A 22,791-nucleotide genomic window follows, 5' to 3' on the forward strand; every position below is an offset into this window, starting at 1 on the left:
TTGTATTAGGGTTCTGTAGAGGAACAAAAGTCATAGAGTGTGTATGAATGTATACACACATACATATTAGAATGACTTACAGGCTGTGGTCCAGCTAGTCCAGCAATGGCTGGCTAGTCTGTCTTCAGTGTATACTCAGTATCCTCTTGAATCCTGAGGAAGTAGCTCTAATCCCAGTGAAGGACTTTCGTTCATTCCAGTAGTGGTCAGGTTGACTACAGGAAGGCCTGTCACACAGATAAATGACCTCTTCTTCATCCAACCCCAGACCTATGTCAGGCTGTCATTCATCCGAGCGTCCCTGTCATTAGGAGAGCTTGCCGCCTGCAGCTCTGGCCTGCCCAGTGACAGCCGCTTCTCCTCTTTGCAGTCACCAGTGCCAACTCAAGGAGCCCAGCCAGCCGCTGCAGTTGCCCAGTGAGGGCTCCGTGGAGGACGAGGAGCTTCCTGCCCAGAGATATGAGAGAGATTTAGTCCAGAAGCTTAAAGTTCTCAGACATGAGCTCTCTCTTCAGCAGCCCCAAGCTGGTCATTGTCGCATAGAAGTTTCCAGAGAAGAAATATTTGAGGTAAAGAATTGTGTTTTGCTAAACCTTATAGCCACCTGGGAGCGTTGTGCACGCAGGGAGGTTTGTGTTAAATGAGCGTGTTTGCCGTCTTGGTGGACTCTGACGTCTGCTTGGCATTTGAAGGATCCGTTTTGCCGCTGTTTCTGTTGTTTAGTTTTTATTATAGCTGGATGTGGTAACAAATGCCTTTCATCCCAGTACTTGGGAGGCAGGGGCAGGTGGATCTCTGAGTTTGAGGCCGTCCTGGTCTATATAGTGAGTTCTAGGACAGCCAGGGCTACACAGTGAGACCCTGCCCCCCAAAATCCTTTTTTTTTTTTTTTTATTGTGGACATTTATTATACAAATAGTATTACCCAAGGACATTTCATTGTGCTGACCGTGCCTCTCTCCCAGCCCTCACCCAATGCTTTCTCTCCCTGCAGTCCTCAAGTTTTCCTCAACTTCCAGATATACGTGTGATTTTATATATCTATAGATCTTAGGGATTTTGATTATGAGAAACAGACAGCATTCGTCTTCTAAGACAGGCTTAGCTCCCTCACTGTGATTATCTCCAGTTGCTTCACTTTTCCTTCAAAAGGTAGAGCTACTCCAGTGTCTGCGCACATCACGGTCGTTACCCCACTCCACTGTGTTAGACACCGAGGGTGGCCCCAGAACCCAGCTACTGAATGAGCCTGGGTGACTTTTCATAGCGTCCACCAGGTGCCCTGAAGTGTGCACATAGCGTGTGATGGGTGTACATGGAGTGTGTTGAGAAATCTCCAGACTGACTTCCGTGTGGCTGGACCACTCTGCACTCCCTCAGGCTGTGGAAAGCTTCCCTTTGTCCACTCTCCACAGTACTCACCGTTTTCTTAGCAGGGATGACGTGCGCTCCTCTTTGCAGCGTACGTGTGAGTCTTCGGTGATTAGTATAGCTAGCAAAGATTCTTCTCCCCTGACAATCAATTTTACTGTGTAGTGAGATGCAGGGTTTGTTGGGACCTAGGCTCAAGCTGAGCAGAATTGTGTTTCTGTCTCTGACAATAGTTTTCAGTGCCTAGTGGTTTTCTGTGCAGAAGTTGGTGACTCAGGACTGAGACCACAGCTGGCCCTGAACTGTGTAGATCTTTCCTCAGACTGCGGGTCCTCCTCACACTCATTCACTTCATTTCTCCCAGAGTTTCTGCTGGGGCACTTCCTTCTCAGAGACAATGCATGGCTATTTGGACCTGGTCTTGTCTTTGGGAAGAGGAAGGAAAGTGAGTCCCCCAGTGAGGGGCTGGGGTGTGGCTCAGTGGTAGAGCCCCTGCCTAGAATCTCCCAGTGAGGGGCTGGGCGTGGCTTACTTGCAGCACTTGACTAGTAAGTTGCAATATCTGGGTTCCATCCTCTGCATTTTCAAACATCGTTTTCTTTGTGGTTTTGATACATAGGAGTCATATCGCCAGATCATGAAGATGCGACCAAAAGACCTGAAGAAGCGCCTGATGGTGAAGTTCCGAGGGGAGGAAGGCTTGGACTATGGTGGGGTGGCTCGGTGAGTTGCTAACTGAGTGGCAGGCTGCTGTAGCCGCACATCAGGGGAGCTATTTGCTGCCACTTCCCAAGTGTCACAGTGGAGCGTGACTTTGCTCTGCCAGCATCTCCACCAGGCAACGAGGCTTCTCCTGCTGACGCCCCAGTAAGAAAGTGTAGGATGCCACTTCTTTACTTGCCAGGTTTAAACTTTCACACTCCTTTTCTCCCTCATGTGTCTGAACAGAAAACTCCCAGGGCAGCTCCTGAACTTAACCAGGCAGCAGTGTGGGGTAGCTGTGCAGGTGCTGTGGTATCCAGGGGACCTTACAAGGTGCTGCCATTCTGGTTGGAACCGGTCAAGTCAATCTAAGAACAGCGAGAAGAAGCCTCTTTCCTGCCCAATTCTTATCACTTTAGAGACGAGGCTTCTTCACAGTTGGCGTTTGTTCTAAGAGGCTTCTGGTATCACCCAGGCGCCCAAGTTCAGGCTGCTACCTCCTGACTTAGGGACCTGGTCACAGACAGGGTCTCTGAGCAGGAGGAGGGGAGAACTAATCCTCTGCTCTTATATTGGGCTCTCTTCAGTTCTCATGTCTGCCACTCAAGCTCCTCTGGAACTCTTTAAAAATTTACTTCTCTTTATATGTGGGTGTTTTGACTGATGTGTGTCTATGCACTGTGGCATGCAGTGCCCACAGGGGCCAGAAGAAGGCATTGGATTCCCCTGAGACTGCAGTCACGGGTGGTTGCGAGCTGCAAGGGGGCGCAGGAATCAAACCCAGGTAGCCTGCAAGAGTAACAAGTGCTCTCACCACTGAGCCATCTCTCCAGCCCCTCTACTTGTGAATTACAGAGTAACATTTAATGCTTTAGAATTTAATCTGTCTCTGTGTTCTATTTTTTCCTATTTCCTGCCTATTCTTCTTTCTCATTTCCCTGTGCCAGAATTCATTACATAGCATAGACTGGTCTGGAATGAGTAATCCTCCTGCCTCAGCCTCTTGAGTACTGGAATTAAAGGTATGAACCACCATGCCTCACTTTGTCTTTCTTGCCCCCATGAACTTGAAGATGCCTCAGGATGGCCTTTTGCAGCAGTCCTTAGAGACCTGGTCTGTATGGTGGTCCAGCCTGGGGTCAGCGTCAGCTTCCTCTCCTTTGGGAGCAGACCCTAAACACTGTCATCCCAGCCTCCTCTTTCCTGGTTTCTCCCTTGTAGGACAGCTGTTTGGTATAAGTTTTCTTCTTTCTGTGCCCCTGACAGCAGCTATCCGTGATGAGGAACTTGGTTTAGTTCATGGCCAGATTCCCAGTTCTAGAATGGCTCTGATGCCAAGCTCTCTCTCACCTTTGGATATAGCTCTGTGCACAGGAGTCTCTGAGCCTATAGCCCTCCTCCTGTCTGAGTCTTCTCCCTTATTCCCATCTCCTTCCTTCTCCGCTTCTCGCACGGTTTCCTCACCTCGTCTCCCAGTGCTTACAGCAGGATAGTAGTCTAAGTTACTGTGTAACATACTAATTTATTGAATTCCATTGTGATCCAAGTATAAAATGAAGACTTAGATACATCTAAAGCATAATTAAGTCTTCTCACTGTAGAGCCTCCCACCTGTGTGTTGTGTAGGGACTGCATTTACTCAGTAGTCACCAGATCTGGGGACCCACAGTGACCTCCGTGTGGGTGCAGGTGCATGTGTGCGCTCCCAGCCCCCATTCTCTTACACTCTTACCTGACAAAGGAAGCGAGCAGAGAATCACACAGGCAGCAGGGAGCACACTTCTGTTAGACCCACCAAGGAGGTCCCTGGTCCTTAAAGGGTGCTCGACAGAAGTACAGATGGGGAGCCTCGAGCCGGTTTGGTCTGACATATCTGTATCTTTTGTGTGTTTCCATCCCTTTCCTGTACAGATGGTTTTGGTCTGTGCTGCCCTCCTCAAACCTGCCTCCTTTCTGTTTGAAGAGTCGGGATCCACACTGAAATCTAAGCTGTGCTCTGGAGCTCAGTCTTTTGAAGGCGCTGTGGCCCAGTGTCTTCAAGACTGAGCCCACCCCGCAGCAGGGCCCCCAACCCCAGTTTGGTTTCCAGTGGAAGTGGTTATTGTGTTTGGCTGATTTTAGGTTTGTTTTTTCTTTTTTAAGATAAAGTGATTTAAACATTAAAGGAATTTAGAAACTTAGTTACCCAGTGCATACCTGCCAGACTTCTAAAACCTCTGTGATGTTTTTGCATTCATCTAAGTTTTCTTTATATTGCACAGTGTGAGTGGCCTGAGGCATTGGCTCTGTCTGGAAAGTGCTTGCTCTGAAAGCATGAGGACCCAAGTTCAAGCCTTAGAGCTGGGAGGTGAGGCAGGAGGATCCTTGGGGCTCGCTGGCCAGCCCGCCTCCAAAAATCAGCAGAGCGATTGAGGAAGACAGTGAGGCAACCTCTGCTCTTCATGCGCGCACACACACACACACACACATACACACACAGTCACATACACAGTCTCACACAGTCACACAGAAAATGTAGAAAAGGAAAGTGTTCTGTGCTTAGGGTCTAAAGTCAGAATTCAACAGGAAATTAGAAGGGCATAGTTGTTCATAAATTCTCTATGTCTCCCTAGAGCTTGAAATGTTCACCTACCAAACTCTTATTATAGAATGCTTAGAAACTCCCAACTGGCAGTGGTGGCTCACACTTTTAATCCCAGCTCTTGGGGGACAGAGGGAGGCAGACCTCTGAGTTCAAGACCAGCCTGGTCTACAGAGGGAATTCCAATACACACTCAGGACTACACAGAGAATGCCTATTTTGAAAAATCAATCAATCAATTAATCAATCAATAAGCAAGCTGGAACTGGAATGGTGGTTGGCAGTTGAGAGCACTTCCTGCTCTTTCAAAGGACCTGACCTTGATTCCCCAGCATCCACAAGGCACTTCACAACCTCTTATAACTTCCGCTCCAGGCATCTGATGCCCTCTTCTGGCCTGCTTGGGTACTGCATGCACATGGCATTCATTCACACACATCTTTAAAGCAGTCAGAAAATGATGCCGTTAGCACATGTGAGCGTGTTATTATTGTTCCAGGGAGTGGCTGTATTTGTTGTGCCATGAAATGTTGAATCCGTATTATGGACTCTTCCAGTATTCCACGGACAATATTTACACACTGCAAATCAACCCAGATTCTTCTATCAACCCTGTGAGTATTACCATGAGGAGTTGAGAAATCCAGCTGTAGTTCTAAGGCAAACCTGGGTCCCCTAGTTATGGGTGACTTAGAGAAAATGCTGGGGAGAGCTCAGGGCAAAGGCGGGGAGTACTGACTGACTGGACCAGACTCTAGTCAGGTTGAGATCTGGAACCTGCAGGGGAGGACTGTGGGTCTGAGCTGCTCTGTGCCTGAGTCCTTTACCCTTTGAGGGGACTCTGGTATAGTGGGAGATGGTGGTCTTTTGGATGTCATCTTAAGAGCTAGGTTACCAAGTCAATTCGCTGATCAAAATTGGAAAAGTTTCATAATTAGCTCTCTTGGGCCACAGCTGTGAGCATTCCACATGCGGTAGGCACAGGGACACATCTAAGGGACCTCCTACACCCTGGAGGTCACAAGGCCACAGAGTTGAAATGAGGGACTATCTCTACTAGAGAATTAAAATACAAATGAACTGTGGTTGGGAAAGTGGTTCAGCCACACAAGCGTAAAGACTGACGTGAGACTGCGAATTCACTGCAGAATCCACATAGAAAGCCATATGTGACTGGGCACGGGGTTACATATTTTAATTCCAGCTCTCAGGAAGCAGAAGCAGGCCTAAGAGCTAACTCTGAGTTGGAGGCCAGCTGTAGTGAGATCAAGAATAGTTGGGGCTATGTAGAAAGACCCTGTTTTCAAACACCAAACAAACAACAAAAACACAGACGCCAGACATGGTTGTACATGCGCTGGGGAAGTGGACCTGGGTGACTCCTGGAGCGCACTGGCTGGCCAGCCTAATCTGTGAGATCCAGGTTCAGTGAAAGATCCTGGCAGCACTGGGCAGCAAGTGGGGGATGAAGGTGATCTTCACATTCACCACACATGCACATCCACACAGTGAATAAACCTTTACCCAGCCTGGAATCTAAATCCTGACACGTTTTCAGAAACACACGAGCTATGAGTGCTTAAACTCCAGAGCCCCTCCAGCTGAGGAGGAAGAAGCACAGCCTTCCTAACTGTCGAGGGCTCCGCATGTTTACTTTGTACCAGGCCCCTGCACGCTAACTAAGTTCTCAGTGTTAGGCCAGGGCGTGTGTGCTGGTGCAGTTGTCATCCCAGTACTCTGAAGGCTGAGGCAGAAGGATTGTGAAGTACCAGTCCCACTTGTGTTAGGAGTGAGTGAAGCTGGAACTCAGTGGCAGCCTATCCTGTCTGGCCGTGGGTAGGTGAGGGATGGGCAGCTGAGTATATGTCCTGTTGGGTGTAGAGTCACAGGAAGCCTGTGGGAAGTGGGTATCCTCGCCTACTCGTCATCTTCCTAATGTCCGCCTGCCGTTCTCTGGCGCCCCCTATAGGACCATCTGTCTTACTTCCACTTTGTGGGTCGCATCATGGGTCTGGCTGTGTTCCATGGACACTACATAAACGGGGGCTTCACAGTTCCTTTCTACAAGCAGCTCCTGGGAAAACCCATCCAGCTGTCGGATCTGGAGTCAGTGGACCCAGAACTTCACAAGAGCTTGGTGTGGATTCTGTAAGTGTCACCATCCTTTCCCACAGCTCAGGATGCTGTTGGGTGTGCATTCTTTTGGGGGAACAGGTGTGAAACTAAAGAGAGTAACAGAATTAACTATAACAACATCCAACATTGGGTTGCAATTACAAATTAACAAAACATGTCATCATTTAATTGATTGTATTCTTTTCATAAGCTGGTTTGGCTTGTTATTAGGTTTGATTACAAATGCCAGTAACTTGCCTGGTTTCGTGGGGGTGGGGTGGATGGAGATCATGCACCCCTAAAATTTCTCAGGTGACCTGTAGAAGTTAAGAGAAAGTTTCAAAACAAAAATTCATGTTTAGTTACCTCGTTGTAGAGTTAACCAAATGCTTGCCAGGGCAGCAGGAACGGGGTAAAGTATGGCTCTGATGTGTTCCTGTAGAAGACCCAGCCCCTGACTAGTTGGGGAGGCTGCTATATGGAGTCTGGCTGGGGTGGGGTGTTCCTCCTTGGCCTCGCCTGCTCCATGGTACAGGGCTGTAGGAAGTGGAGGCTTCCCTGTGGGGAAACAGTTATCAAGAAGTAGGGCAGATAGAGAGTCAGCCTGACATTTCCAGTGCCTTCAGAGGGGAGAAGCCTTATTGTCCTGGCTGTGTCCTTTTGACTGAGCTCCCTCTTCACAGGCCTCAGCTCCTAGAGCAATTAGGTTCCCGTCCCGTGGTGTCCGTCATAGGATAGCTGAGTGATGCCCCCCCCCCCAGAGTGGTAACCATAAAGTGAGGGGCAGAACTTAGACTGTGCCTGTCAACGGTCCAGCCGCCAGGGCTCCCTGGCATAGGCCTAACCAGCCTTCCCCTGTGCCTGCAGAGAGAATGACATCACGCCAGTGCTGGATCACACCTTCTGCGTGGAGCACAATGCTTTCGGGCGGATCCTTCAGCATGAACTGAAACCCAATGGCAGAAATGTGCCTGTCACTGAGGAGAACAAGAAGGAGTATGTGCGGTAAGATGCAGGGCTGGCTTCAGCGGTGCCGTGGAGCGAGCAGAAGGCGCTGTCGGGGGCCCCTGATGTAGAGACTCCATGTGACAGCTGGGCTCTGAATGCAGAGGTGGCTGACAGCCTGTCCAGGGAGCCCACTACAGCATCCCAATGCCAACCTGAGGGACAGTCGTGTGTGTGGGAACTGTGGCTGGGTCACATGGCCACACGTGCCCCAGACCCGTTGAAACCTTGGCAGCTCCAGGAGGTCTCATTAAGGCCTCCAGCTTTGTAGTGGAAATCCAGAATGGCAGAACTGGTTTGCTTTTGGCTTTCTATAAAGGCTGAGTAGCATGGTGCGTGGTGCACACTGTGAGCCCAGCACTTGGGAGGCCAACCCAGGAGGAGTTCCAGGCCATTCGGGGTTACATAGTGAGCTAATTCCAGCCTGGGCTTCCCAGACCCTTCCTCTGGATGGGGGAGAGGAGAAAAAAAGAGACGGATAAAGCCAAGTGGGATGGTACAGGCCTCTGTGACAACAAGTTCAAGACCAGCCTGGGATGCATGGAACCTTATCTCCAAACAAGACTAGAAAGGGCTGGAGTGATGGCTTGGTGGCTGAGAGCTCTCGCTGCTCCCCCAGAGGACCAGCGCCCACACAGTGGCTCTAACTGTCTAACTCTAGTCTGAACAAATGCAATAGCCTCCTATGGCCTCCACAGGCACCAGGACACACATGATGCGGATATGCAGGGAAAGCATGCATAGAGGTAAAATAATAGGAATTAAATTACAGTAATAACGATTAAGACGAAGACCAGGCCTGCAAAGTACAAACTACTAGGGAGAGTGGGTGCGGGCTCGTGTCCCGCCAGCAGGTCCTACACTAACTTCATATGTGCTGTCACAGCACTGACACTGGCACAGCCACTGTGGGGACACAGTGCTTTCAAGGGCCCTTCCCAATTACCTGCAACACATGGCTTTACCTTTCAGGTTGTATGTGAACTGGAGGTTTATGAGAGGAATCGAAGCCCAGTTCCTAGCGCTTCAGAAAGGGTTTAACGAACTCATTCCCCAACACTTACTGAAGCCCTTTGACCAGAAGGAACTAGAGGTAAGTGCCAGGCATCCTAGGGACCTCGGACAGTGAGGCTATTGGTGACCCTCTGTGCAGTGAGCTTGGTGGGAAGGGAGACTGAAGCCACCTGGATAGCCTTGTCACATTCTGAGAAGAGTCTGTCTCCTTGCCAGCAATTACTGACAAAATGTACAGGCATAGTCCGAGGTGTCTGTGCCTTGGGTGTGTGGGTTCTCTAGCCCTTTCCTCAGACCAGGCCTCCCTCAGCCAGTTTTCTCCCCTCGACACTGGCTATTCATAGACTAAGAACATACCATCATGGCCTGAGACAGTGACTCATTCATCCCTTGCCAGCTCTGCCTGGTGCCAAGTGGCCTAAGCCTTCCAGATTGTTCTCATAGCCATCTGCCCACTGTGAGACTGAGGGCTTTGGAGTAGAGCCTCTCTGTGTGAGGCAGTGAGTCTTGAGCAAGCTTTTAAACAAGTGGACAGCGTGCTCTGTGTCCCCTCGTTCCACATGGTCTGTTGAGTTCTGTTAGCTGTTCCCGGTCGCCCTTCCCTAGTGCACAGCAAACTCACACTCCAGCTTTGGGGTGTCAGCCTACTGGTAGCTGTGGGACAGATTACAGCCCAGAGGTGGCTGCTTGGTCTTGGGAGTCGTTCTGTCAGTGCTTCTTGAGTGTCAGGAGTCTTGGAGGAGGGGTGAGGGCTGTGTCTGGGGCGTTTTAGAGTAACCCCTAGCCTGGTACCCTTCCCCAGCTGATAATAGGCGGCCTGGATAAGATAGACCTGAATGACTGGAAGTCCAACACTCGGCTGAAGCACTGTGTGGCAGACAGCAACATCGTCAGGTGGTTCTGGCAGGCGGTGGAGACCTTCGATGAGGAGAGGAGAGCCAGGCTCCTGCAGTTTGTGACAGGATCCACACGAGTTCCTCTCCAAGGCTTCAAGGCTCTGCAAGGTGACTGACGTGGAGTCAGGGCCACTCCTGAGGTGTTGAACAGCAAGTGGGCCCCCCATTAGAGAATGATGGTGGCCAGTGTCCTCACGACAGATGCTTAGCAGTGGGGTGCCTGGCAGGGCTGGGGTCACACTGGAGCCCCGTGAGCCTATGGATCCCGTGTTCTCTTTTAAGATCCAGGAGCAGCAGGGGCTACTGGTAGCTTCTGGTATACACAGCCCAAGGTGGGTGTCCCCAGCCTATAGGGAGGTAGAGTCAGGTGGAAGATGCTGGAGCTTAAATACTCCAGAACTTCAACTGCACTTGGCCTCAAAAGACTGAGTCCACCTTTAATAGTGACACAGGCCTGAAGAGACTGCAGGAGCGGCGGGTTCCTCGCCCAGCGCCCTGAGCTCTCAGGACAGGCTGCTAGTGATGTGCTAAACCTGGGCTTGCTGCTTCTCCCAACACTGGGGCGGGGGAGAGGGTGGGGGGAGCAAGGCGTGCGGCCCCTCATACATCATGGCCAAGGAGGCAGCCATACTGCCCCTCCGGTAGCCCTCCTCCTGCCCCCGCACTGCCACCCTTTGCCCTGTGGACAGGATTATGTCATGCACCTATCAGCATAAAAGTGTGGGACAAAGTAGTCTCTGCCTCAGCTGCCCCACAAAGAGGTTCCCGGGCAGGCCATATGTGGGGGCTCTAAGAATGCCTCCTGCCCAGGGCCTCCGCCCAGGGTTTGCCCCTGAGGCGCAGTGACTGGAATGTTGTCTTGTAAGGCTCTACAGGCGCGGCAGGGCCCCGGCTCTTCACCATCCACCTGATTGACGCCAACACCGACAACCTGCCCAAGGCCCACACCTGGTAAGCTCTGCCTCGGGCTGCGGGGGTGCGGGGGCAGCGGGGACGCGCGGCCTTCCAGCTGTCCTCCGCGTAACCTCAGATCGCACCCGGGGCTAAACAGGACTTGAGTCAGCAGGGCCCCCGGGCTCACTGATCTGGGAACCCAGTTTTGTTGTGATGTACAGCAGTTAAAGCTGTGGTGCCACACTTGGAGCTGTACCCTGAAGGCTCCTGGGTGTCCCTTGGTTGTGTGTCACGCATGCGTGCACTGCCAGCGGAAGAGGGCGCTGTTGTCTGTCCGATGAGAAGCTCCACATTTCCTGTCTCAGGGCTGTTACCTCCCCTCCCGGGTCCTAGTTCCCAAGGTGGTTGGGGCGCTACACGGTAGGACAGAGGCCTAAATGCTGGCTGTGACTTAATGAAGATGAGTGGTTTAAATATATCCCAACCGTTGTTCACCCCAGGACCGTATATAAGACCTCAAGGCTGCCTCAGCATGGTATGGCGCGCGTTCCTACAGAATAGGTGTGTGGGATGGAAGCCCGGCACTCGGCCCTTCACAAGGCTCCGTCCTTCAGTAACTTAGCATCTCTGATCTAGGAGGGAGAGGGAGGGGGGGGAGAGAATGAAGAAAACAAACAACGCAGCCTTCACTCAGTCTCTAATACCAGTCCTGACCACTTTGTGCCCGAGACTCAAAGGCCACTGCCTTTCTGCTTATTGGCTTTTAAATTACAGCAAGACAATGGATGTGGTGTGTGTTTTTGCACACATACTTGAAAGGAGTTTCCCCTGGACATCTTGAGTGGGAAGGTTGGGACACACCCATCTTTCTAGGATTTGGCATTCTCTCACCTTCCAGACTGAGCGTGCTGTAGTGGGGATTGACTGACCCTCAGCGGGAGACCTGACGGTCACCAGTGCAGATGACAGGCAGGCCAGGGTTCTTTCCAGTGTGGAGAAATCACACCCAGACACAGAACAGCGAGCAGAAGATGGGCAGGCTTACACGTTGATCGTGTAGCTCTTGACACTTTGCTGTGGGCTGACCAGAAGAAACAGACACAGCCAACAGGAGCCTGGGTTGAAAGCTGAAGTGGGCATGCATCTTCCCAGGGGAGGTAGACAGCACATCCCACTCAGGACTCACCGTCAGAGAGTCTGAAGGCCCAGAGGCTCCCAGCAGTAACTCTGGCCCCTTTGCTCCTTTTCAGCTTTAATCGGATTGACATCCCACCCTATGAGTCCTATGAGAAGCTCTATGAGAAGCTGCTGACAGCGGTAGAGGAGACCTGTGGCTTTGCCGTGGAGTGAAGAGCAGCCCGTGGCCACAGAGTCTTGCTCACAACCACCAGACCCAAAGCATATGGCGTCTGCGTGCCTCCCGCATGGCGGGCGGAGGCCTGAGATTCCAGAAACCGAGGGAAAAGGCTCGTCTCCCTCCTCCTTTGGAGAAGGCAGGCCAGGGGACTTTCATAGGTGGCTCCCACCCATTTATTCCTCCTTTATTATAGTTCGCCCACTCCTCCATCACCCATCCAATAAAACGCAGCCAGGTTTCGCCCTCAGCCTCCTTGGCATGGTGGGAAGGCTGTGGTGTCTCCGGGAGCATCAACCATGGTCAGGGCCAAGCTGGGCCCCGAGGGTTTGCGTGGCCTCTGTACCAGCTCCCCCTCTAACTGTAGCCGCAAAGCCCCCTTTCAAGTTCAGCAGCTGCCAATAGCTTACTGATCTCAAATTCCAGAGGCCTCACAGGCTCGCAGCCTGTCCAGATAGCCGGTGGATCTCCAAGCAGGAGGTAAAGGCAGTGAATGCTTGCTGGAACTCCACTATGGTAGGAGACTCGAGGCGATGTGTTTTCCCCTTTGAGAGGTAAAGGAATTGCAACAGCCTTCACTGGAAGCCTGGGTACTTTTCACAGTGTCCTGGCTAAAAATAAGGTTTTGCAGGGGAAAAAAATCTTTAAAAGTACAATTTGCTGTGTTCCCTACCCAGTTTGAAATTATCACGTCATGGAGCTAAGCAAAGAATAACCAAAACCAGCCTCTGACCCCTGGGTCCAGCTCAGTTTCTGTGCCTGGGGATCCAGAGGCTCCTAGCTGTCTTGAAATGGACTCACATATGGGGATTGCTAAGAGCTAAACTAACCCAACAATTTTGTCACCGCAGCCATTGGGTGGAACAGCAGGAGAGGCCGCTGACCTGGGGTCCCCTGATGTAGCTCCCCAGGGTTGGTGCTGTGCACAGAGCAGGGTGTGGTGGGGCGCGTGGCAACAGGGTGGGGGCTTTACCTCCCTACGTGGCCCTCTTCCCCATGGCAGCGGTGATGCTAACAGTTCTACTCAGTTTGCTTGCTCAGTCTCCGAGCAAGGCCAAAGCCAGCCTAACACGTCTAACAGCACTTCCGGTCGCACACGGCTTCACAGACGTTGACTCTTACAGCCGAGCAGCTGGACTGAGACAGCTGAGCTCTGGTGGAAGGCAGGGCAGCAGCCAGGTTTCCATTTGTAGTTTTGTTGTTTTTGTTTGTGGTGGGGGTGAGAACAGGGTAATTCATTAGCAAGACATTTCATTGGTACCAGGGCTCAGGTTCAGCCACGAGTTCAAGTTGTATGGCAGATGATCAGGAAGGTCCTGTTGGGACACTGGCTTTTGTGGTTTTTCTGTTGCTTCCCCTCAGGCTGAGGGTAGGGAAGTGTCTGCTGCTTCTGTCCAGTGTGGTCTGAAGCAGTGCTGAGGTGATAGGGGGAGTGGATTCATAGGGCACATACACCCCCTAACCGAAGAGGTTTGTCCAGCTTGGCCACTGGCACTACAGAGCATGAGTCAGCTGCACTCTGGGTTGCCAGGGTGAGGATGCTAGGTAGACCTCACTGCACAAGGACCGAACCCACCCCACCTCCCAGGCCAGACTGGGGCCTTATTAGTCTCTCAATTCTGCCTTGCCCCAGTAGGGCTTCTGTAATTCATCTACCTTCAAGCTTCTGAGGGTGTTCTAAAACCCAGCTCCCTCGTGACTCGTGGATTCAAAAGGCGCAAGGAAGCCTGTGTCCTAAGTCTCAGCCAGTCCATAGGAAGCAACCAGACCCCACACAGTGACACACTTTCTGGAGACCAGAAACCCTGCCTGTTGCCCTGGCACCGTCCAGACTGCAGTGATGAAGGACACCAGGGTTCTGTGCTTCGGGGATGTGTGCAGGAGTGTCAGGTCATACTGTTTGTGCCTCGGGAGTGATGGGGGACAAGCCTTAGGAGTCCCGTGTCAGATGCCCTCAGAGGAAGATCCAGAGGCTGGGCCCTTAGGGGCCGACTGGCTGGCACACATGCCACCTACTAAGGCTTCTAACAGTCACTGTGCCTGCATTGCTCGTGGGTTCCCCTCATTGCCGGTTCTGAGTGTCACAACCTCCCCCAGGTCTGTTCATGCATAGCACTGTCGTCTGTTGGTAGCGCTGCACTTCCTTGTCTGTCTACCATGGTTAGGCCCTTCTGACGCTCCTCAAAGACACTGCGTGGCCGGCCCACGGCACAGCTCCTGGTTGCCCTGCTTGGGTCTGGGTGAAGCCCTTTCATGTCAGACCTCGGTCGTCCTAGTGGCCACCATCACCCAGATGCTTCAGGAGTCCTGCTCTCCAGGCCCCCCTCACCAGCGGCCGGCAGCCACACTCAGGGACGCAGCAAACACCACTCTGCTCGGCAGTGCTTCAGAGAGGACACCAGGCTGCTGCAATGGTGTGGCAGCAGGTCGCCGTCTCCTGCTGTCTGTGAGGAGACTCTGCCACAAGATGAGACGCTAACCCCTGGCCTGGCTTGGCCACAAGGTCAGGTTCAGGTCGGGCGAACGCTGGACCGATCCGCAGAGAACACGCCTCATCCTACCGCAGCCTGGGGGCCACGTGGCAGCCTTCTGAAACAGTGTGGATTTTTAAACTGTGTTTATAATGTATTCTTATTTATTTTGTAAGGTCCTGTTTGAAGTGCTGCTGCTACCCCTAGTTGCTCCCCCAGTTTTTATTGCCCATTAACCTGTGACAGTTGTACACTAATGTTCTATGTCAGAATGGAAAGTATTTAAAGAAATGCTAGTTCTATTTAATGCAGTCGTGGAACCAGCTGGAAACACAAAACGTTGACTGTACAGCAGGCTGGACCCGGGAGGTCAGGTTCATTTTGTTACATATGCAATAAACTCACAACTTTACTTTTTCCTTTTTTTCTTTTCTTTTTCTTTCTTTTTTTTTCTTTTCGTGTCTGTTACTTTCATGTGGAAACAAGATTCTGGTGTATCTATTTTTACAAGCAATAAAGTTCAGCCACCAAGGAAATGAAGAAAAGCTAGAACTTTGGAAAAAAACAAATGAAAAGAGCAGTGCCAAGCAGACACAGTAAGTATAGTCAGCCTGTCCCCACGCCTCGGACTCTCGGTGGCAGCACTGAGCCTTCTCTGGGGTTCACACACCAGCTGCTGAGTCCTTTCATGCGTCCCTCTGCCTCTGGTTACTTTGGTAATGAGGCTGCCCACAGCACAAGTGCCCACACCTGCTGGAATCTGACACAGTACAGCTGTGGGCTCAGCGTGTTAACTGTGTGGACCTTTCCTACCACCCAGGCTTCTCATAACACTTAACAGTACATTGTGGGAAACTTGTCCCAAGTCAGAAGTCCCCCTTGCTCACATATGATCCGATGCCACACTCCTCACGGGGTCCTCACTCAGGAAATGCTGTGTGGGTCCTAGCTGGCTCAGAACCCTAAGCTCCTCTCCAGAAGGCTGGGTCTTGGTCTCTTCAATCTCTGTGAGAACGGACTGGCTTGAGCCCAGCAGACCTCCCTCACTGTGGTCCCATCTGAGAAATTCAAGGTCAGGTCCCAACAGAGTCTGTATCTGGTGGCAGCCCCGCCACCCCCCATCACAGCTGCAGGGCCTCCTGGGGTCCTCACAGCAGCAGTGGGAGGAGCCCTGAGGTCTTTGTTGAAGGATCTGTCTCACACTCAGTCACCTCCTGGGACCACTGCTGGGAGCTTTGGTACAGAAATTGAGTGGGGAGGGACACAGAAACCACAGCCTCGGGCTCTTGCTGCCTCAGCCTCCCAGAGACTGAAGCAGGCTTGTCATCTCTACATACCTGTCCTCCCTACCTGCACTGCCAGGGAGTCTGAGGGCGCTGTCCCCAGCCAGAGATGGTCTGGTCACTGTGCCTGAGAAACCAGGTGACTACGGTTGATTCTCATCCCTAAACTTAGGGCAAACCTGGCTGCAGGCCTCACACCCAGGCTTTCTTGCTGCCCCAGGGCCTAATGCAGGGACAGGTGGGTGTCTTGAGGAAGGACGTCTTCCACTCAGAATAGTTCGTCACATGCAGAATTTTACTGGGCCGGCTCCCAGCCACCATGGGTCCCATAGCTGCCTTCCTCAGCCCTCCTGGAGTGGCTCTAGACTCCTGTAGTCCCACTTGGTGTCAGCAGGAAAGCCTACGATGTAGCCTGCGGTGCCACAATGGCCTCTAACAGGCTCCCTTCCCACTCTACCACTATTCTACTCACTGGGCTCTTCTGCTGCTACAGGAAGGCACAGGTTGGGGGACCTGACCCCACTCTGCCACCTCCACCCACAGCGGCTGTCCTGGCTCAGTAGTGTTGATGTCCTTGCCTGCCTGGCCAGCTTGCTGCTGTGCATCACTCTGGTCAGGGGACCAAGTGTCAGGTGGTGACAGCACTGGGGGGCTCCAGCAGGCCCAGGCCCAGTTCCCTCAGACTGCTGTGGAAGGGTCCGCTGTGGAGAGAAAAAAAATGACACGAATTAGCTCTTACAGAAACAGTGGCACGTGGGTCATCCTAGCCTGAGGGAAGTGGAGGGTCAGGAATTCAAGATTATCCTTAGCTTCCTATGGAATTTTGGACTAGCCTGGGTTACATGACACTATCTCAAAAGAAAAGAAAACCAAGTGTTGGGTCAATGAGATGGCTGTGGGTAAAAAGTTCTTTGCAGCACAGCCTGATGACCTGAGTTCAATCCCCAGATCCCCCAGAAGAAATGAGAAAACAGATTCCTGAAAACTGTCCTCTGACCTCTGTAATGTACTTGCTGCACAAGCATCGAGACCCGAATCTGATCCCTAGAACCCATGTGACAAGCCAGGCGCAGGGCTGTGGATCTGCAATGATGTGGGGGAGGAGTTCCCTGAGACTCGCCGGTCAGATTTGGCCAAAGACCCTGGCACAAGGATGTGGTAGGCAGTTGAAGAGGACCCCTACCCCTGACGTCGGTCTTTGGCCTCCACACGCACAAGCATGCACATATACACACACGAGAAAGGGGTTTCTGCTTCAACTGGGAGCCAATGTCCCGTGAGAAAAGTAGGTCATCTGGAGAGAGGCCAAAGGTCATCCGGGCACATGAACCAGATAAACAGCTTCACAGCCATTCTCAAGGGCAGCTCGTGTCCCCAAGACACATGTATACACAGTTGAGGACAAAGTGCATGGACTGCAGCTAAAACTCCAAGGACATTCAACACATGTTCTTGACATTAGAGGCCTGCGGGGAGCCTCCTGACACACCATGTTGTAGAGGCCTCAGGGCCGGCCTCACAGTCCCAGCCCTGCCTCATATTCTATAACCTGAGGCTACTGCTCCTGGAGGACCCTCCTCCAAGGCTCTTTGCTGGTCCAGAACACCCTGTACTGGCCACGGAAATGTCTGTACCCAGGATTTGAGTTCTACCTGCTGTCTACATATCTGCTTTGTAAGGTCCAGAATCCCAGACAGGCTCTGTTCCCTCTGCACTAGAGGAACTGTGCCTACTGTTCCTACCATGTTGTCCAGACAGTGCCCTGGTCCAAGTTCAGACCTTGCTAACCGAACATCGGAACAGAGCGAGCCTCCCACGGTAGCTTATTACCACGCCACTCTCTTGACAGGCAGCGTTAATACTCAGCTGGAGGCTGGAGAGAGGGCTCAGCGGTCACGAACACTCGCTGCTCTTGCAGAGGACCTGTGTCCAATTTCTGGCACTCACAGGAAGCGGCTCAAAACTGCTTAGATTTTGGTTCCAGGGCCCCCTGCTGGCCTAAGCAGGTACTGAATGTGCATGGCATAAACATCCATCCATCCATCCATCCATCATCCATTGATCCATCCATCCATCCATCCACACACACACACACACACACACACACACACACACACACACACAATACATACACTTATATAAGCAAAATAGTCCATATTTTGATTTTTGTGGAGGATAGTTCTTAGCCAGCTGAAACTGGCCTCAAATTTGCCGTTTGGTCAGGGCTGGCCTTAAACTTCCGGTCCTCCTGCCTCTCTCTGCCTGCGTACTGGGATGACAAGCATATGCCACCACGTTTATTTTTGCGGGGTTGGAGGAGCAGGAGATGGGACCCCGGGCTTCATGCATATTAGGCAAGATTTCCACTCCATCTTCAGCCCTAGTAACTGTTATCTTTGAACACACATTTATTTCCTCCATGGGAATGACTGTTTTGCTTGCGAGTATGTTTGTGCGCTGAGAAGCTATCGGATCCCCTGGAACTAGACTTACAAACAGTCATGAGTCATGATGTGGGTGCTGGGAACCAAACCCAGGTTCCCTGCCACACTGCAAGCCCTAAGCCTCCGAGCCTTTTCTCCACCCACTTAGAACGTCCTTTAAAACCATCATTGCGTACGTATGTGGAGTAGCGGGCATACCGCAGCATGCACGTCACGTGGAGGTCAGAGGGTAATATTTTGCAGTCAGTTCTCTCCTTCCACTGGGATTCTGGGAATCAAACCAGGTTGGCCGTCTTGTGCAGCTCTAACCACTGACCCGCCCCATAAGCTCCCTAATCATTTCTTACACTGAACAGTTACATGGCTTTTGCCCTCCCTGGGTTTTACTGGTGTTAGCGACAGCATTGCAGCTCAGACCATATGGTAAGTTTTAAAAATGGGAACGGCTTTCCATTCTCTCCGACTCCCGGCAGTGGTGAGAACCATGCTCTTGGTTTGCTACTTAATGAGTTCTTTCTCTTGGCCCAGAAACAGCAATTTCCTGTTTCTCTTCTTAGTGGTTTTGATTGTTTTCCTCATTTAGTTTAATGTTGGCAGCTAAGTCCTTACCCAAAGGCTCAAATGGAAACCCAGCAAGTTACAATTCTTTGGGGCTCACTTTACAAATACACTTTACTTAAAAGGGAATTTTATGAGGTGATTTTTCCTTTTCTCTTGCCTAGAAGGATGGGAGGTCATGGCTGCTGGTCCCTGGTGCCTCAGCTTTCAGCAGGACTCTGTCAGGGTCTCTGCAGTTTATCAGTGTGAGCCCAGGGCTGGATTCAGTCTACTTTTATGGCAAATAAACTTACGTAAGTAAAATGCAGTTTGTCATGTAAAAATTTACACTTTGGGGCTGGAGAGATGGCTCAGGGTTTAAGAACAGTTGCTGCTCTTGCAAAAGAGCAGGGTTCGGTTCCCTCATGGTGGTTCACAACCCATTTAACTCCAGTTCCAGGGGAGCCAACTACCCCTTCTGACCTCTGTAGGCATCAGACACATATATGGTGAACATACATGCATGCACACTGTCTCCACCTCCCAGCACCACGGGTTACGAGTACCTGACAGGTGGGTCATCACCCCAAGCCTTTCCACAGGGTCTGAGCTTCTCTCTTCAGTCAGTAATCCCTCCTCACCCCCACTCAGTGTCCACAGTTCTCGCCCATGGTTGTTATCAAACCATGCTAACTTGTTTACCACAGCTGAGCTGTGCTCTGTGGACTGGCCGGAATCAAGATAGACGTGTGACGAGCTTCCTTTCCTTCCCTTCTTTCACATCGGGGAAACTGGGACTGGCCAGGGAGGACAGCTGAGGAGATGGCTTAGTCAGTAAAGTAGCTGCTTCCTGAGTGCCCTGAGGACCTAAGTTCAATCCCTATGGCCTACATAGAAATGCAGACCATGTACGGCATACGTCTGATCTCAACACCGAGGAGACTGGGGCAGGCAGATCTCTGGGATGCACCGGCCAGGCAGCCTGGCCTACTTGTTGAGTCCCAAGGCAATGAGGATGCCTGTGTTAAAGGTGGGTGGCGTTCCTGAAGATTACACCTGAGGGGGATACCCAATACTGCCTTCTGGCCGACATGTGCCCATGAACCCACAAGTACATTCCTGCTCCCCAAACACACATATATAAAATAAATGTGTGGAGAATGACAGATGGTGGACGGCAACATTTTAGACTCAAATGGCCCAGGCAGGAACACGATGACCAACGCCTCCCCTATGTGTAACAACAACAGACACACAACCGAGGGGAGTCTAAGCACACAGTAGCAGGGCTGACCGGATGGCTCAGCAGGTAAAGGCACCTGCCGCTAAGACTCATGGGTAGAGATAGATCTTGGGGCCCACTTGGCAGAGATAATGTTGACTCCCACAAGTTACTGTCTAATCACACAGGCCACAGCAAGAGCATTCCTCCCGCCCCCAATAAATGTACAAGGAAAAGGAAAACAGTGAGGAACCATCTCATTGTACACAGTCCTCCCTGGCCAGTCCCAGTTTCCCCGATGTGAAAGAAGGGAAGGAAAGGAAGCTCGTCACACGTCTATCTTGATTCCGGCCAGTCCACAGAGCACAGCTCAGCTGTGGTAAACAAGTTAGCATGGTTTGATAACAACCATGGGCGAGAACTGTGGACACTGAGTGGGGGTGAGGAGGGATTACTGACTGAAGAGAGAAGCTCAGACCCTGTGGAAAGGCTTGGGGTGATGACCCACCTGTCAGGTACTCGTAACCCGTGGTGCTGGGAGGTGGAGACAGAAGGACCATTGGATCTTGCTGGCTTTCAGCTTAGTTCCAAGTCGCAGGAGACCTTGTCTCAAGGCAGTAAAAGAATGACAGAGCAGGACATCAGACGCCCCTCCTCGGCTTCTGCATACAAGAGCATAGGCAAGTAAATAAAACGGTGTATATCAAAAAGTACATGCCGGCCAGGGAAGACACGTGAATGCAGACAAAGGGAGGAGCGGCTGCTTTTCTAGGTCCCGTTTTCCAGCAGAGAATCAAGAGACATACAAAGAAACAGGAGAACAAGGCCATCCCTAGAACGAAGATGTGACGTTATCCTTCAGTAACGACTACTTCCGATAAGTTCTCGTATGGGATTAAGCTTGGCAGAGATTCGAATCAGACTGTTCTAATTTTAGGGCCTTCAGAGACAACAAGACTATAGAAATGTTCACAAAACTTGTATCAATAGACATGGGAAGGGATTAAAAATGTGTTACTCTAAAATACAATCACCGAACTGTTGCGGTAAATATTTAAAAACATGGTAACCTTTTATCCTGTGCTAGCACTCGTAGGGCCACGTGGCACTGCAGGGGATCTTTAGCTCAGCAGCTCCATGCTGTCTCCAAGTACTCTCTGACCCAGGTGGTCCAAGAGCCGTTCCAGCGTGGCACCTTGCCACTGGTCTACTGAGTTAGTTCCGGCACCCATGGGGCTGCTTGGAATTAACCATAATTCATCTCAGATTATTATCTCTCCCAGTGGCTCTCTGCTAGCCACCAACTCTCTGGTTCCAGCTACCTGGTAAAATCAAGACTGCAATGAACTGCAGCCCAACAATCCGACTTATATGTTAAATTCTCAATCCACAATACATCCACACAATAAACTCTCAACCAATTGCTAAGGATATAAACCGCCCACCTAGATAAGATAAATTTGCCTACAGAAATCCATCCCTTAAGAAATATACCTTGGGGGCTGGCTCTTCCAGAGGTCATTCAATTCCCAGCAACCACATGGTGGCTCACAACCATCTGTAATGGGATCCGATGCCCTCTTCTGGTGTGTCTGAAGACAGCTACAGTGTACTTATATATAATAAATAAAATAAATCTTTAAAAAAAAAAGAAAGAGGGTTGGGGATTTAGCTCAGTGGTAGAGCGCTTGCCTAGCAAGCGCAAGGCCCTGGGTTCGGTCCCCAGCTCCGAAAAAAAGAAAAAAGAAAAAAAAAAAAAAAGAAAGAAAGAAATATACCTTGGCAATTCAAGACCACCCGGATCTGGGTCATCCTTCTCTGTCTCCATCTTGATTCTCCCTCTCCTTCCCCTTCTCTCCTGCCTTATGAAAGTTTTGTCCCCTGCCTTATTTTTTACTGTCCAGTCATGGCCTTGACCTAACTTGTACCAGCCTTCACCTGCATAAAGACATCAACCTATACTGAACCAACCCCACAAGGAAGGCAGCAATGAAAGAGACGTGGAGAACCAGTGAGACAACAAAATGACAAACCACAAGCGTGAGACTTTCTGCCCATAATTACTGTAAATGTAAATGGGTTAATCCCCTCAGTCAAAAGACACAGACTAATGGCGTGCATTAGAAACAAACCCAGAAGTTTGTTCTTCTGTCTACAAAAGAATCACATTAGACCTTAGGACAGGCAGAGCAAAAACAAAAGGACTCTATTTACATGGTTAACAAGTGTGAGTGGGCCGGGTGGGCTGTGCCAAGAATAACAAGAACCAAAGGACCCTATGTAACAACAGGTTAACCAAGAGATACTATTACACACTGGCAACAAATGCCGTCAGCTCTTAACCTGTAGAAGCAAACCTGTGGGACAGGAGAGAGAAATGGTTTGCCCCACAGCTGGAAACTTCACACCTGTTTTCAGCAGACCCAGCAAGGAGAAAGGTGAGACCAAAGAAGACCGGCACACTGCACAGGTCAATCAGGCCTAACACAGAGCAGCACAGTGTATGTATGTATATGTGTTATGTCTATTTTGAAGCACTGGAAACTGAACTCAGGGTTTCATACATGCCAAGTGAGAGCTCTACCACCCAGGCACAACCGTAGCCCACGGTACACTTTTTTCCAAGGGTACTTGAAATACCACTTGGGGTCAACTGGATGTTAGGCCACAAAGAAAGTCTAAATTCTTATGAGGCTAAAGGTATGGGCTGGTGAGGTGAGTCTGAACTTCCCACTAAATCAGACAGCTTGAGTGTCACTTCCACATGGCGGAAGGAAAGAATCACTTCCTGAAAGTTGTCCTCTTGGCCTCCAGACGTGTGGCACGGCCCCACATGCTGAAGTTCTAGCAAGTCTCCCAGTCAGAAATAGAAAAGCCCTAGAAAGTATAGCAGAGAAACTGA

At 50.9% G+C, this 22,791-nt stretch overlaps 1 protein-coding gene and 1 long non-coding RNA gene across 7 annotated transcripts in view; one reads left to right on the plus strand and one right to left on the minus strand.

The window, feature by feature from the left end:
• Window positions 1-14,820, plus strand: part of Smurf1 (SMAD specific E3 ubiquitin protein ligase 1) — a 92,104-nt gene extending 77,284 nt beyond the window's left edge. For 4 of the 6 annotated variants that reach the window (XM_087579408.1, XM_087579405.1, NM_001443862.1 and 1 more), the window contains 9 exon segments: window positions 371-569; window positions 1,991-2,094; window positions 5,154-5,268; window positions 6,624-6,802; window positions 7,637-7,774; window positions 8,747-8,867; window positions 9,591-9,792; window positions 10,551-10,635; window positions 11,829-14,820. In XM_087579408.1, coding sequence (XP_087435534.1) covers window positions 371-569; window positions 1,991-2,094; window positions 5,154-5,268; window positions 6,624-6,802; window positions 7,637-7,774; window positions 8,747-8,867; window positions 9,591-9,792; window positions 10,551-10,635; window positions 11,829-11,928 — 1,243 coding nt within the window. In that variant the 3' untranslated portion in view covers window positions 11,929-14,820. 6 annotated transcript variants of the gene reach the window in all.
• LOC148002192 (uncharacterized) lies at window positions 14,586-19,381 on the minus strand. Its single transcript, XR_015634642.1, has 2 exons — window positions 19,234-19,381; window positions 14,586-16,387 (listed from the first exon to the last, which is right to left on the minus strand). It is a non-coding gene; the product is annotated as an uncharacterized LOC148002192 (long non-coding RNA).
• Window positions 19,382-22,791: the final 3,410 nt, after the last annotated feature.

The sequence above is a fragment of the Rattus norvegicus genome, chromosome 12 (assembly GCF_021556685.1).
Source record: "Rattus norvegicus strain SHRSP/BbbUtx chromosome 12, alternate assembly SHRSP_T2T, whole genome shotgun sequence".
Classification (NCBI taxonomy): domain Eukaryota; kingdom Metazoa; phylum Chordata; class Mammalia; order Rodentia; family Muridae; genus Rattus; species Rattus norvegicus.